We start from the raw sequence: 15,285 nt of genomic DNA, 5'->3' as shown, positions 1-15,285 counted from the left end.
TGGTGAAGACGGTGTGTTAGGGCCCAGCGGTGCACTGGGATGAAGGCCAAGGGGGTGGTGGGAACTATGGTGCAGCCCTCGTCTGGGAATTATTTACTGATGGGTTTTGTTTACAGATTTGTGCCAGCTTGGACCAGCTCTTACTTCTGTTTGTTATGTTCTTTCAACTTTGGACTGCGTTTGTTGCTTCAACGTGGCCCTTCTGAATTTGAAAATGTGAATCCCATAACAATCATTATTCATAAGGAATGGCTGGGATGGTTATGAGAAAAGAGTGGGAGTCTGAAAAATGTCCCAATCAGAAAATGTTGCATGCTGAAAGATCCTGATCCGTGGTGGTAGTCTGATGCGTCTGTTGTTGTGGTTGTTTTGAGGTGTTGGACCCAGAGCTGGAGTTGGCCGACCACGCCTTCCCCCCAGCCTCCATCCAGCCCTCCGCCCTCAAGATCCAAGTAAGAGACGCCTCCATCCTCCACCCCCTTCCCCACCATCACCTCTGTGTTTGGTTCACGCTAGTCTAGAACAAACCAGTCTGGTACCGCAGCATCCTGCAGTAGAGTGTGTAGACCTCTCTCGTCGAGCAGCCGAAACACATCCAAACATTTACATTTTGGTTGTTTATCAGACGCTTTTATCCAAAGAGACTTCCAATAAGAACATTTGTCAGAAGAAAGAAAAACAACAGTATATCGCTGTCGGTACAGTAAGGATGTTCGCAGAAAGCAGTGCCAAGCACTAACAATCACTAGGTTAACCCATTCCCCATATACAACAAAGATAGCTAGGATAAGACGCTACACGATGCTAAGTGCTATTTGTAAGTGCAAAGACGTACAACGTACAATAAGTGTGTGCATTAAGTGCCAGGACATACAACTTACAATAATTACCTAGGGGGGGCGGGTGGCCAGGTGTGTGGTAAGTGGGGGGCTATGCAGAGTCCAGGTGAACTCTGAACAAGTGAGTCTTGAGTCTTTTGGGGACGCTGGGGAGCGACTCTGCGGTCCGGACATCGTCAGGGTCAGGGTTAGGGTCAGGGTCAGGGCTAGGGTTAGGGTTAGGGTCAGGGTCAGGGTCAAAGTTACACACATCCAAACGACCCCAGACTCAGGTGTGTGTGTGTGTGTGTGTGTGTGTGTGTGTGTGTGCTCTGCGCCCCTCAGGATAAGGAGATCCGGGGGGTCTTCCTCTGGCTGTTCGCCCGGCTCTTCCAGGGGTACCGCTGGTGTTTACACATCATCCGCATCCACCCGGAGCCCGTGATCCGCTTCCACAAGGTAACCCTGACGACTGCGGCGCGACGCAGCCTTAGACTTTACGTTGTTGCGGGCGGCATGTGGCTCAGTGGGTAGAGCGGGTTGCCTGGTAACCGGAAGGTTGCTAGTTCGATCCCCGGCTCCTCCTAGCTGAGTGTCAAGGTGTCTCTGAGCAAGGCACCTCCCGACGAGCTGGCAGTCGCCTTGCATGGTTGGCAGTATTGCAGGGCTGGGCAAAGATTAAAAGCTTAATTATGAATAATCTGTCGGTTGAATATGAAACTAACGCAACACTACAGATTTTGTAATTGTAAACAGGCTGTCACTTACTGCAATTGTAATCAGGCAGTCACTTACTGCAAGTGTGATTTAATGTAAAGTAAGCGGAATTGTGGCCACTGGTTAGAAAAGCGCTGCGTAAATGCGGTCCGTTTACCACTGAGCTACATGGGAGGTTCCCTCAGGCTTGGGAGGTTTGGGCTCTGACCGTTGTGGGGTGTTTTTCCAGGCGGCATTCCTGGGCCAGAGGGCGCTGTCGGAGGACGACTTCCTGATGAAGGTCCTGGACGGCATGGCGTTCGCCGGGTTCGTCTCGGAGCGCGGTCCGCCCTACCGGGTCACCGACCTGTTTGATGTTGTGAGTTTGACGTTGTAGCGTCAAATATATATACATTGTCTGTATATGTGTTGTTTTAAATGTGAAGAGGAAAGGTTTCGGGGGGGACCGCTTGTGACCTCACTTCCTGTCTCCGCAGCTCGTAGCCAATCAGGTGGAACGCATTCGGCAGGAGGAGGCGTGTCCGCAGAAGGTCATGAACCACGTCAAGGAGCTGGCTGAGCAGCTCTTCAAGAACGTACGTGGTGGCGGTTACTGTCGCACAGAGCAACGCTAGGATACCATTACTGTGTCCTGATGTCCTTGTTGGCCTGCAACTTCCTTATGTTTTTCTCTCTCTCTCTCTCTCTCCCCCCCCCCCCCCCCCTCTCTCTCTCTCTCTCTCTCTCTCTCTCTCTCTCTCTCTCTCTCTCTCTCTCTCTCTCTCTCTCTCTCTCTCTCTCTCTCTCTCTCTCTCTCTCTCTCTCTCCTCTCCCTCTCTCGTCTCTCTCTCTCTGTCTCTCTCTCTCTCTGATGCTCTCTTGCTCTCTCTCTGTCGCTCTCCTTCTCTCTCTCTCTCTCTCTCTCTTGCCCTCACCCGCTCTCCCTCCCCCCCTCCCCCCCTCTCCCCCTCTCCCCCTCCCCCCCCCCCCCTTCAGGAGAACCCCTACCCGGCGGTGGCCATGCACCACAAGGTCCAGCGGCCGTCGGAGGGGCCGGGGCAGAACGCGCCCAGGAACACGGCCCCCTTCCCCCTGCTGGACGACGTGACGGTGCAGCTCTTTGTGGACCATGCCGCCTCAAAGCAGAGCTCCGCCCCCCCCCGCCGTCAGGGCCGAGGTCAAGGCCATGGTGCCCTCCGGACCCCCGCTGGGTGAGGCTGCGGGGCCGTGAGGGGAGAGGGGGGGGAGGATGAGGGGAGTGGTTTCCATGGCGATGGACGTGGGTTTGCATTGAGGGGTCGAACAGAGGTTTGGTTCAGAGTGACGTGCGAAAAGAATGGAGGCAGAGAATAATCGCAGAAATCTGGGATTTACAAATCCAAAAAGAAGTTGTACAATTCAGTATAAGTAGAAACTCTAACCGATCAATTATAAATACAAATACAGTATAAGTAGAAACTCTAACCGATCAATTATAAATACAAAAATAAGAAGTAACCCTAACCGATAAATTAGAAATGACGGAAAAGTACAGAACAGTTTCATCTCGAGTGATCACACCCGATCATAATCACGACAGGAATTGCCTCATAGGAGGAAGTGGTAGGAATCACGTATTTTCCCTGAATAAAACAAACCATAAAAACAGAGTAAATCCTTTTTTAATCCTTATCTCTTTGCTTGGTTGGTTGCTTTTTATTTGTTTACTTTGTCCCCACGTGAAAGGCTTACACACTCCATCACTTTATATTGTCGTGAAAATGCTACTTATACGCCTTAACAAAACAACCCAACAGAAGCTTCCTTATCTTAATTGAGGATAAAACCTGTTAGCCAAAAATATCCTGCAATTGTTCAATCACATTTACATTTACATTTAGGGCATTTAGCAGATGCTTTTATCCAAAGCGACTTACAATAAGTGCATTTGTTCCAATAAGTACATTTGTCATAAGAAGTGAAACAATATATCGCTGTCGGTACAGTAAAGATGTTCATAGAACCAAGTGCAAGTATTACAATCGCTAGGCTAACCCATTCCCCGTGTAAAGCAATGATAGCAGCTACAGTAGATGCTACACAATTAAGTACCTTGAATAAGTGCAATGTACAAGTGCCAGGACGTACAACATTCAATGGTGGCTGTGCATTGGTTTCTATGCAGAGTCGAGGTGAACTCTGAACAGGTGAGTTTTGAGTCTTTTGCGGAAGCTGGTGAGCCACTCTGCGGTCCTGACATCGGTAGGGAGGTCGTTCCACCACTGAGGTCCCAAAACAGAGAAAAGTTGTGACTTCGCTGATCGACCTTTGCTTGCTCTTAGTGATGGCGGTACCAGACGTCCAGCTGAGGTAGTTGAGCGGAGGGATCGAGCTGGGGTGTGTGGCTTTACTAATGCTTGGAGGTAGGCAGGGGCAGTTCCATCGACTGCCTTGTATGCCAGTACCATCATCTTGAATCTGATGCGAGCTATTACAGGGAGCCAGTGGAGGTCTCGGAAGAGGGGGGTTACCGAACTTTGGTAGGTTGAACACGAGGCGCGCTGTGCAATCAAGAGATTTATTTTAAGATTACCACACAGTCAGTCTCATGAAGTGAGTTACTGATCTCTGAATATGATCTTACTGTAAAAACTCATCATTTAGATAAAGTTCTGAGATACATTTATACTTTACCGCAATGTCACAATCTCGTGTTAAATTGGTGGAACCATAGACTTTCCATGGTTGTTTGATATTGTCTATCATCACTTAACAAGTTGTTAAGCGCTTTTGCCTATAAAGGACTTTCAGTACCAACAGAAATGAAAGTTTTTCTGAAATACTGCAACGTCTTCTTTATAAAGCAATGACCCAATCATTCTGCCCTCTTTGTGGTTTGAATGACGGAAGTGGATAAAATCCTGCTTCCACAATCTTTATAATGAAACTTCTCAACAAATTTCGGGATAAACCTCTTAGTAAAGTGGAAGTGGTCAAGAGTGAATCTGTGAATATGTCCAATGTCAAAGCGCCCTACAATGGCCACCCGAACTGCTTCCACGTCCTGTCTAGGCCAGACACAGCCTCCTAATCTCCCTCCCAGCGTGGGTTTAATGGGGGTCCCAGCGGTTGCTCTGGGTGACAAATGGCCTCCTGTCTGACCGCCCTTCTCCCTCTCCACAGGGGACGTGGTCGATCGTCATGGCAGCGTGCTGGCCAATAGCGCGAGGCGCCTGGAGGTGGTCAGGAACTGCATCACGTACATCTTCGAGAACAAGATGCTGGAAGCCAAGAAGGTACCGGAAAGGCTCCTTGAAACGACTTTTACGTTTAAACTTTGTTCGCTCGTTGACACGATGACTTGATGTAAGCTATTCCACAAGGTATGCCGTAACGTTAAGTCAAACTGAATTATGAAGTCTGCGAAGCTTTGGACTAACCCTTTTTCACTTTTTTACGATCCAATCGTGTTCTGGACCATCAGATCAGATGAATCCTATGCTCTGTCCGATATTCATACTTCGGAATAATGAGCTTAAATATAAGACTTGGTTTGACTTTATTTAGTCTGCTAGATATTTTAAAATCACAAACATTCATTTATTATAACTCTGAAAAAAGGACTAATTAAGAAAAAACAGACAATTGTGCTCGGATGCGTAGCTGCCTCTTAACCCGACCGTTCTGTTCGTGATGATCGCCCCCTAGCTGATGCCGGCGGTGCTGCGTGCGCTGAAGGGTCGCGCGGCGCGGGTCTGCCTCACCCAGGAGCTGAACCAACACGTCCTGCAGAACCGGGCCGTTCTAGACGACCAGCAGTTCGACTACATCGTCCGCATGATGAACTGCACCTTACAGGTAAGGAAAGGTCGACAAAAGTCCTCCGAGAGGAGGAGGAGCAGTCAAGTGTTGATGCATTTCCTCTACAGTATGTTCTTGCTGTTAAAGGAACAGGTGTTCCACGTGTGAAAGCGAAAAGTTAATGATTTGAGGCATTTCCCTTGCCTTTGTGTACCGATTGGCTAATTTCGTTTTTTTTCGTTGTTAAAATTAAAAAGCGTGATCATTGCTTTCCAATAACATGATGGATGTATTCCTGGTTCCAGTCTTTTACCTGCAGCACTCCTTTATGGTTTATGCTTCGGGTGTCAACATTGGCAAATTACTTAAGCTACATTATATTTGCTAAATTACTTTGTGTTCTCAATATGTCTCAGAAGTTAATGTTTAACCCTTCAGTCATGGTCGTTCTACTTGGTCATTGTCCTCGTCGTGCGCTCGGTCCCCGTGAGCCGAGCGGCCTGTTGAGAGATGTGTGTGTGATCCATTGGTCTTTGGTGCTCAGGACTGCTCCCACATGGACGAACATGGTATCGCAGCCGCCCTCCTGCCGCTGGTCACGGCCTTCTGTCGGGTACGTCCGTTTGAATTCCTACATGAAATGCTGAAATGATCAATATATATTTGTTTTGTTTTTAAATGACATATTATTGTCGAATAAACTGACGTCATCAAGTCAATGTACATCTTTTGCCACCAAAGTAAACACTTGCATATGTTCAACATGCATATGGACCAATCCCGTCCCCATACTGTAACAATGTAAAAATGTGGATAAAAATGCTGCTTTTTTAAATTAAAATCGAACAATTTGTCCATTGATTTTAATAAAAAAAGCAGAATATTTCTGCTTAAATGTTGACTTTGTCACAGTGTGAGACAGGAATGGTCCAACAGTTCAGTCCTGAGATGAACTGTGATGCATGTGTGTGTTGGTCCAATCAGAAACTGGGGTCGGGGATCACCCAGTTTGCGTACAGCTGCGTGCAGGAGCACATGGTCTGGACCAACATGCAGTTCTGGGAGGCCATGTTCTACAGCGACGTGCAGAACCACATCCGGGCGCTGTACCTGGATGGGGAGGAGGGGGCGCCAGAGCCCAGCTGGGTGAGAGGGACGCGCACGCACACACATACCTGCTCAAACACACACGCGCACACACTCACAGCTCACTCAGACACACACACACACTCGCTCACTCACACACAAACTTTCTCTCTCTCATTCTCTTTCTCTCTCTCGTTCACGCACGCATCTATGCACGCACGCACGCACTAACTCACTCACACACTCTCTGTCTCTCTCACTCAGACACACACACACACTCGCTCACTAACACACACACTGTCTCACTCAAACACTCACTCACTCAGACACACACACACTCGCTCACTAACACACACACTGTCTCACTCAAACACTCACTCACTCACTCACTCAGACAAACACACACTCGCTCACTCACACAAACACACACACACACACACACTCACTCGGTCATTCACTCCGACAAACACTCACTCACTCAGACACACACACACACACACTCGCTCACTCACACACAAACGTACTCTCTATCTCATTCTCTTTCTCTCTCTCTTTCACGCACGCACGCACGCATCTATGCACGCACACACGCACTCACTCACACACTCTCTGTCTCTCTCACTCACTCACACTCACACACTCACTTACTCGCTCATTCACTCCGACAAACACTCACTCACTCAGACACACACACACTTGCTCACTAGCACACACACTGTCTCACTCAAACACTCACTCACTCACTCAGACAAACACACACTCGCTCACTCACACAAACACACACACACACACACACTCACTCATTTCGTCACTCACTCACTCACTCACTCACTCACTCTCTCAGTCCCTTACATACACTCACACACACTCTCTGTCTCTCACACTCGTTCACACACACACGCACGCACGCACGCACCACACACACTCGCACAGGCCAAGCACACACACACTCCATAAGGAAGTAGCAAGCTGTCCTATGTCAGTAGTTAAGATAAGGTCTGCAGATGTCATTAGAGCCAATCAGCATTTGCAGTAAAAGTGTTGCTTAAATACTGTAGCGTCCCGATAATAAAAGCGTGTGAGATGTCTGCATGTGGTTATACAGTGACTCATGTCCTGCCGTTAACAAGGCCATAAACAGAAGTTAAGACACTACTCTGCACACGTTGCATTGCCCAAGCCTAACGCCAGCATTGCACGGTTGGATTTCAAATGAGGACAGCTTTGAATGCAACTCTGACTGAATAAGGAACTAACTGTCAACCGTTTATAATGACCATTTCCTTAAGAAATACCTGGGTCCATTTCACTAAATGCTATTTCATCTCAAACACGGAAATTGTCTACTTTCACTTCTGTGTGATATTAGAATGAACAAACAGAAATATCACAAATTATATACACAACAAACAAAAAATCGAATTCACCCCCTCCTGGTTGGAGCACGTGAACGAGCCAATCACATCCATCGATTCTCCCGCAAGTTACCCCAACCGTACACACCAGCGGTTGCAGCGACTCCTATCCTCCCATAGGGGGTGCTGTTTTGCCCCTTTCCCGCCTGGCCTTCAGTCCCTCTTTAACCCCTCCTCATGGCGGTGCTCTCCTCTGCCAGACGGGCGGACGGCAGGAGGTCAGCGCCCTGGACCTGGCGTCGGAGCAGAACCGGCTGTGGCCCACGCTCACCAAGGACATGCAGTCTGAGCGCGTGCAGAAGGAGGAGAGCACGGTGTTCAGCCAGGCCATCCACTACGCCAACCGCATGAGCTACCTGCTGCTGCCGCTGGACACCAGCAAGAACAGGCTGCTGAGGACCGGCGGCCTGGGAGACGTGGAGAGTGTCAGCAACAGCTACGTCACCAACAGGTGGGCTCAGACTCTAGGCCTTCCCCAGTCAGCTACGTCACCAACAGGTTGGTTTAGGCCCTAGATCTTCCCCAGTCAGCTACGTCACCAGCAGGTTGGTTTAGGCCCTAGATCTTCCCCAGTCAGCTACGTCACCAACAGGTTGGTTTACGCCCTAGATCTTCCTCACTCAGCTACGTCACCAACAGGTTGGTTTAGGCCCTAGATCTTCCCCAGTCAGCTACGTCACCAGCAGGTTGGTTTAGGCCCTAGATCTTCCCCAGTCAGCTACGTCACCAGCAGGTTGGTTTAGGCCCTAGATCTTCCCCAGTCAGCTACGTCACCAGCAGGTTGGTTTAGGCCCTAGATCTTCCCCAGTCAGCTACGTCACCAGCAGGTTGGTTTAGGCCCTAGATCTTCCCCAGTCAGCTACGTCACCAACAGGTTGGTTTAGGCCCTAGATCTTCCCCAGTCAGCTACGTCACCAGCAGGTTGGTTTAGGCCCTAGATCTTCCCCAGTCAGCTACGTCACCAACAGGGGGATCCAGACTCTAGGGTTACGGTTACTCTCAGCCACCCTGCTGAGTGAAGTGTCGTGTTGCGGTGACTGCGACTGGGTGCCTGGTCTCTCCTTACAGTTATCCAGCCAGCACCCAATCCTTGATTTAAAATGTTTTGCCTGTATGTTTGTATGCATGTGTATTTGTGTCAATTATGGCACCAATTGCACTCCTGATCCTCCCTGGAAGGAGGGATCCCCCACTCTGCGTTCCTTCCTTTGATCTCTTGCATGCTAATTAAGGCAGTTTCTTCTTGCCCTCTGGGGGGGCTCGGTCAGGGGGGCGTCATCAATATATGGCCTGTTAGCCCTTTCAGACTGTAACTGTGATTAATGGGTAAACAAACACAATGTAATTTAATTGAATCATCTGAGGACCTGATTCAGGAGTACATGTATTCATCCTGAGTTCATGTGTTCATAAAAACAATGTCATTGATTTGCTGTGTTTGGGTGGGGCAGCATCGCGGGCAGCATGGCGGAGAGCTACGACACGGAGAGCGGCTTCGAGGACGCCGAGACGTCGGACGTGGCCAACTCGGTGGTGCGCTTCATCAACCGCTTCGTGGACAAGGTGTGCAACGAGAGCGGCGTCACCAACGAACACCTGAAGGCCTTGCACACCATGATCCCAGGTACGGCGCCCGGGACCCACGCCTCGGTCTGATTGGCCTGACACTAGGGCTGCGTTCCAAAGCGCATACTTTTTCTTACTTTTACATTTTGCGCTTTTATCCATGCGACTTACAATGATTACATTTGTAAGAAGGAAGAGGAATAATATATGCTGTTAGTGCAGTAAGGACGTTCATAGAACCTAGTGTTAAGCACTAACAATCGCTAGGTTAACCCATTTCCATGTATACAACAAGGATAGCTAGGATAAGATGCTACACGATGCTAAGCACTCTTTTTAATTGCCAGGACGTACACCATACAATAAGTGCGTGCATTAAGCACCAGAAAGTTATTTATACTTGTAGTACGTACTGCAGCTTCCCTTACAAAGTACGTACTGGCTTGCATACTGAGAAACCTAACCGGATGTAGAACGACATCCTGGTATTTTTGGCATCCTGCATTTTTCATACTATGTATAGGGACAGCCTAATCTTTTTCTGGAATGCTAAAGTAGTAGGGTAGTATTGGTATTGGAACACAGGGCAAGTTTAGTTTGGCAGAGAAGGCACACACAAACAGGGCATGAAGCAATCGAGTAGCAATACTAAATGACACACCTTTCGATCTTACTCCATGTCCATACCAAATGACTACACTATTAAACCTTATTACACACTTTATGTCAATAGCAAATTACACACTTTAGGGCATGAAGTAATCAACTTGCAATCGCAATGGACACAATCTTGATTGTGTCCAAGGAAATGCGGGGATTATGAAATCATGCAAGCCCCGCATATTTTGCGCGGTAATCTGCAATTTATGCAGTGAAAGTGCGGCATATTTGAAAAAATGCGGCCCCTGCATGAATATGCGGACTTTGCCTGATTATGCGTTGAATTATGCGATCGCATAATCACGTTTTTCTGGAGGGACTGTAATATAGAGTACGGTAGTGAGGAAGGTGTGGGAGATGGAGGGGAAGACGTGCAGCAAAGGACCACGGGCAGGAATCGAACCCGGGTCGCTGCGATCAGGACTGAGCCTCAACGGTACGCGCTCTACCGCCCCCATGATGCTCACATTCCGACGTCCTTCTCCCTCCAGATATCGTCCAGATGCACATCGAGACGCTGGATGCGGTGCACCGGGAGAGCAAGCGCCTGCCCCCGATCCAAAAGGTAACCAACTCCTATTTTTACGTCCCGCTGGACAAGGGTCGCGCAGAGCCTCCGCCAGCCCCGCCCACCCCCCCCCCGGCCAATCACGGCAGCTCACGCTCAAAGCCTCACGGCAGGTATGTCCGGCCCCCCGCCGAGGCGAAACCTGTGTGACGCGCGTGCGAGCATGCGAGTGCAATGCATGCTGGGTGTTGCGTATCTCTCGGCGCCGTACGAGGCCGGTCTTCTGACAACGCCGTGGGTCTGCGGCCTGCAGGTTGTCTGCTGTGTGCCTTCAGTGTGGAGGGTGTCTTTCGTTTAGCGGTGTTTAAGTTGCTTCTGCCGCTACACCAGCAAGCTGGGTGGGAGTTTGGATACAGTGCAGCTTGTGAGCACTGTTCTGCTCAACATTAAGGGCATGACAGACGTCGACTTACATTTAAAGGTCATGCCACCAGGTTTGGTGTGATTAGCTGTTACAAGCCGTTTTGGAAATCTGCCCCTTATGACATCACAGGCGGGGGTGTCCACCTAGATGTGTGCTGGATTTCCAAAACGGCTTGTAACGGCTGATCACACCACACCTGGTGGCATGTCATGGGACCTTTAATCCAACAATTGATGGACAGACAATGGTTACAAAAACAAGAGGACTTCAGTGCATGAGTGCACGTGTGCATTGTTAGTGGCGAGAGTTCAGAGTGCTTATGGCAGTCGGGAGGAAACGTATTTTGAGGTGGTGGACACATACGCCATAGGGAGTTCCTGGTGTAGCATCATATCTTCGGGTTCAGCGTGGACATTCTTAGAATCCCTACGTCGGCCATCGTATGTCGCATGCTACGTTGACGTCTGGAATGTGTTCAGTTCCACGTCTTATGCGCACACAGACGAGCGACCACGCCCTTCTCGTGACTCTGCCAGACACATCTCTCTGGGATGTGGCATGACTGAGCGAGCAAATCACCGTGTTCCAGCGGCATATCAAGTGATCCATTCATCAGCATGCACATCCTTTAGCCAACGCGGTACAGACCCTGTCATCTATCTCCTGTCTGAACCTGTGCCCCTTGACATTGTCGGCTAGTATGCCGGTTAGCTCTCAATGAGTGCCACAGGGATTGAGGTCCTAGCAGACAGGTTAACCGCTCGTACAACCGGTTTTTCAAATCACGTGCCATAACACATCCACTGAGGAGACGACGACATGTACGCTTTCACAACACCACAAACAGGCGTTTCGGAAAGGGCTGTTGCGAATCCCCGTAGGAAATAGCTTGAGCTACCGATCCATCGTCTTGAGTGCGTTTAGAGGTGGAGACGTTTTTAGACGCTCATCATTGGCCATCATTATCCACCCAACCCGTGCTGCTCTTGCGCTGGGAACGCAGAAGGTCCCCCACATCTTCAGATTTGCCGCTCCTTTTTTGTTTAACGGGGTGATATTACGCCACCAGGTGTGGGTGGGATTAGCCATCACAAGTCGTTTGAAAATCAGAAATTTTCCTCTGTTTGAGTGCCATCACAAGTGCCCGTGTCCACCTAGATGTGCGCTGGATAGATCAGTCAACCAGCCTACCCAGTGGACTGTAGCAAACGTTGCTCCTCTGTCCATCATACATCTTGGTGGACACGTCCACTTGTGATGTCACTAAAACAAAATGTCAACTTCTACAAAAACGTCATTGCCAGCAGTGACTGCTTTGCCTGTTATGCCGTGCATTTGACCAATAAAACAACTTGAACATGAACTCGAACTTGAACTTACGCCCAAGGAAGGGATTTTCAAACAGCTTGTTATTGTTGATCGCCCTCAGAGTTGCTGGCATAACGTCACCCCTTTAATAAGAGCCTCCCCGGAGTCTTCACCAGACCAGTCTCCCACCAGTCCCGTTCCCCTGCTGACGCACGGCCCAGTTAGGGGCTTCAGCGGCTGTGTTGAGCAAACAAACAGTGATGGCTAATGCGGTCTCATGGAGCTCTCTGACAGCAGAGTGGCGGTTCACTGGGTTTGTCCGCAGCCTCGCCGGTAGGCCTCCTTGAGCAAGGAGGCCTTCCGAACGCCCTAACTGCACCATACGTCTCTGTTTCTGAAGACACTTTAGTTGGTTTTGGGGGGAAGGCTCCATTCCGTTAACCCCCATAGCACAATTTCCAAAGTCGTATTTTGGCCAAATTGTGATATCTGACCTAACTCCACTCTCCTAACACTGCTGATTCACTGCGCCTCATTGGCTATATCCTAAGCCAATCAGAGTGCTTTTTACATTCTATAATCACTATCTGCCTGATTGATCTAAGGCATTTTTGACGCTAAATACAAGAGGAACATTAAAATATGACTTGGGCAATTATGCGATGAGGCTAACGATATGTATCTGAAGTCACTGTAGTGAGCTTTGGACGATAGCTTCATATATATATCTGTATCTGAGGCCCTTAGATCCAAGCTCTATACGTATCTGAAGCTATGCTGAAGTTAGCTTTGGATGCGTTTTCTAAAATGATTGACTCCATAATAATAGGTGATGAATAATGGAGAGCGCTACAGCACTTTAGCTAATGCTCTGTCCTGGCATGGCTGTGCAGTGGTTTCTGCATGAGTGTTTGCGTCGGTTTGGTTTTATTCATGTAGGCTGCCAGATGGTTATTGTACCCTCAGCAGAGATGAATTATTTTAATGAAAATAAAATCGTAAAAGTTCCATGTAGCCTAGTTAAAAAATAGTTCTGAAACTACTCAGCATGATCAAAAGATCTGATAAATATCTAAGAACTTGATGTTATTGACTTTTTGGCCGATTACAGCTTGAGTGTCTGGATTTAGGATTAGTTGAGGACATCAGGAGGTAACCTACAGTTGTTTCCGGGCTTGTTTCAACGTCTCACCCTAACATTGTTCTGTTCTTCCTCCATCCATCTCCACCTTCTTGACCTCTTCTCTCACTCCCATCCATCTATCCTCTCCTCTCTGTCTCCACCTCCTTCCCTCCTTCTCTCTCGTTCCCATCCATCCATCCACTCCTCTCTCCATCTCCACCTCCTTGTCCTCTTCTCTCACTCCCATCCATCTATCCTCTCCTCTCTGTCTCCACCTCCTTCCCTCCTTCTCTCTCTCGTTCCCATCCATCCATCCATCCACTCCTCTCTCCATCTCCACCTCCTTGTCCTCTTCTCTCACTCCCATCCATCTATCCTCTCCTCTCTGTCTCCACCTCCTTGTCCTCTTTTCTCTCTCCCTTTCACTCCTCTCTCCCCTCCATCTCCACCTCCCTCCCTCTTCTCTCTCTCGTTCCCATCCATCCATCCACTCCTCCTCTCCATCTCCACCTCCTTGTCCTCTCCTCTCCCCCCCCCCCCCCAGCCCAAGCTGCTGAGGCCTGCGCTGCTGGCGGGGGAGGAGCTAGTGATGGAGGGGATGCGTGTGCACCTGATCTCCGACGGCCGGGAGGAGGCCACGGGCTGCATGGGGGGTCCCGCCCTGCTGCCCGCCGAGGGGGCCGTCTTCCTCACCACCTACCGCCTCATCTTCAAGGGCACGCCCACCGACCCACTGGGTGAGGGGGAGGGGAGGGGGGAGGGTTGGGGGAGAGAGGGGGGGATAGATGGAGGGGGAGGGAGGGTTGGAAGAGATAGGGAGGGGTAGATGGAGAGGGAGAGAGGGATAGATGGAGAGGGAGGGAGGGAGGGATAGATGGAGGGGGAGGGAGGGTTGGGAGAGATAGGGAGGGGTAGATGGAGAGGGAGGGAGAGAGTAAGTGAGGGAGGGAGGGGGAAGGAGGAAGGCAAGAAGAAGTGGGAGAGGCAGAGGGAGGGAAAGGGGGAGACGAGTGGAAGGAGGAGGGGGGGAGAAGATGAAGAACGATTGGGGATTGGGGAGAAGATGAGGGAGACGGCAGAAGGAAGCGATGTGAAAACGCCACTCTGCCCCGCACGCCAAACATACCATATTAAATCTGTTTTCTGAACGCATGGCCTTCTAGCTGACCAACACACAAAGCATCTTAAGCCACGAGCATCTCAAGGGAAAAGAGTGACAACTGACCTGTGATCGTAGCGCTGTACGGGTTGGCTAACGTCCTCTCTCCCGGCAACTCCCAGTGGGCGAGCAGATTGTGACCCGGTCGTTCCCCATCGCCTCGCTCACCAAGGAGAAGAGGATCTCCGTCAGCCTGCCGCTGGACCAGTTCATCCAGGAGGGCCTTCAGCTGCGTTCCTGCACCTTCCAGGTCCGCTGCTGCACTCACACACCAGACCCTGGAGCAGGACGACGGCTAAATCAGACTTATATTATAAATCAGATTAGTATTAAGATTAGCACCTAAAGCCTTCTAAATCAGACTTTAGATTATAAATCAGATGAGTATTAAGATTTCACCTAAAGCCTTCTAAATCAGACTTTAGATTATATATCAGATTAGTATTAAGAGTAGCACCTAAAGTCTTCTAAACCACAATTTAGATTATAAATCTGATTAGCATTTAGATTGGCATCTAAAGTCTTCTAAATCAGACTTTATATTACCATGTAAAATCATCTAAATCAGACTTTAGATTAACATTTAAATCTGATTTTAGATTACCTTCCAAATCAGACCTTAGATTACCATCGCAAGTCATTCTAACTCAGATCTTACATTACAAATCCAACCTTAGATCCCCATTTAAACTCATCTGACTCAGACCTTAGATCACCATCTAAATCAGACCTTAGATCACCA

General features: G+C 49.2%; 1 protein-coding gene across 1 annotated transcript in view; it reads left to right on the top strand.

Moving 5' to 3' along the window:
• Positions 1-15,285, top strand: part of sbf1 (SET binding factor 1) — a 65,152-nt gene that overhangs the window by 32,045 nt on the left and 17,822 nt on the right. The window contains 15 exon segments of the mRNA XM_079735898.1: positions 375-452; positions 1,164-1,277; positions 1,765-1,893; positions 2,012-2,110; positions 2,511-2,669; positions 2,671-2,725; positions 4,677-4,789; positions 5,202-5,351; positions 5,839-5,907; positions 6,279-6,440; positions 7,996-8,246; positions 9,247-9,419; positions 10,513-10,586; positions 13,929-14,121; positions 14,666-14,793. Coding sequence (XP_079592024.1) covers positions 375-452; positions 1,164-1,277; positions 1,765-1,893; positions 2,012-2,110; positions 2,511-2,669; positions 2,671-2,725; positions 4,677-4,789; positions 5,202-5,351; positions 5,839-5,907; positions 6,279-6,440; positions 7,996-8,246; positions 9,247-9,419; positions 10,513-10,586; positions 13,929-14,121; positions 14,666-14,793 — 1,947 coding nt within the window.

The sequence above is a fragment of the Pollachius pollachius genome, assembly GCF_949987615.1.
Source record: "Pollachius pollachius genome assembly, chromosome: 4".
Lineage (NCBI taxonomy): Eukaryota > Metazoa > Chordata > Actinopteri > Gadiformes > Gadidae > Pollachius > Pollachius pollachius.
This window is presented reverse-complemented; position numbering and strand designations above follow the sequence as displayed.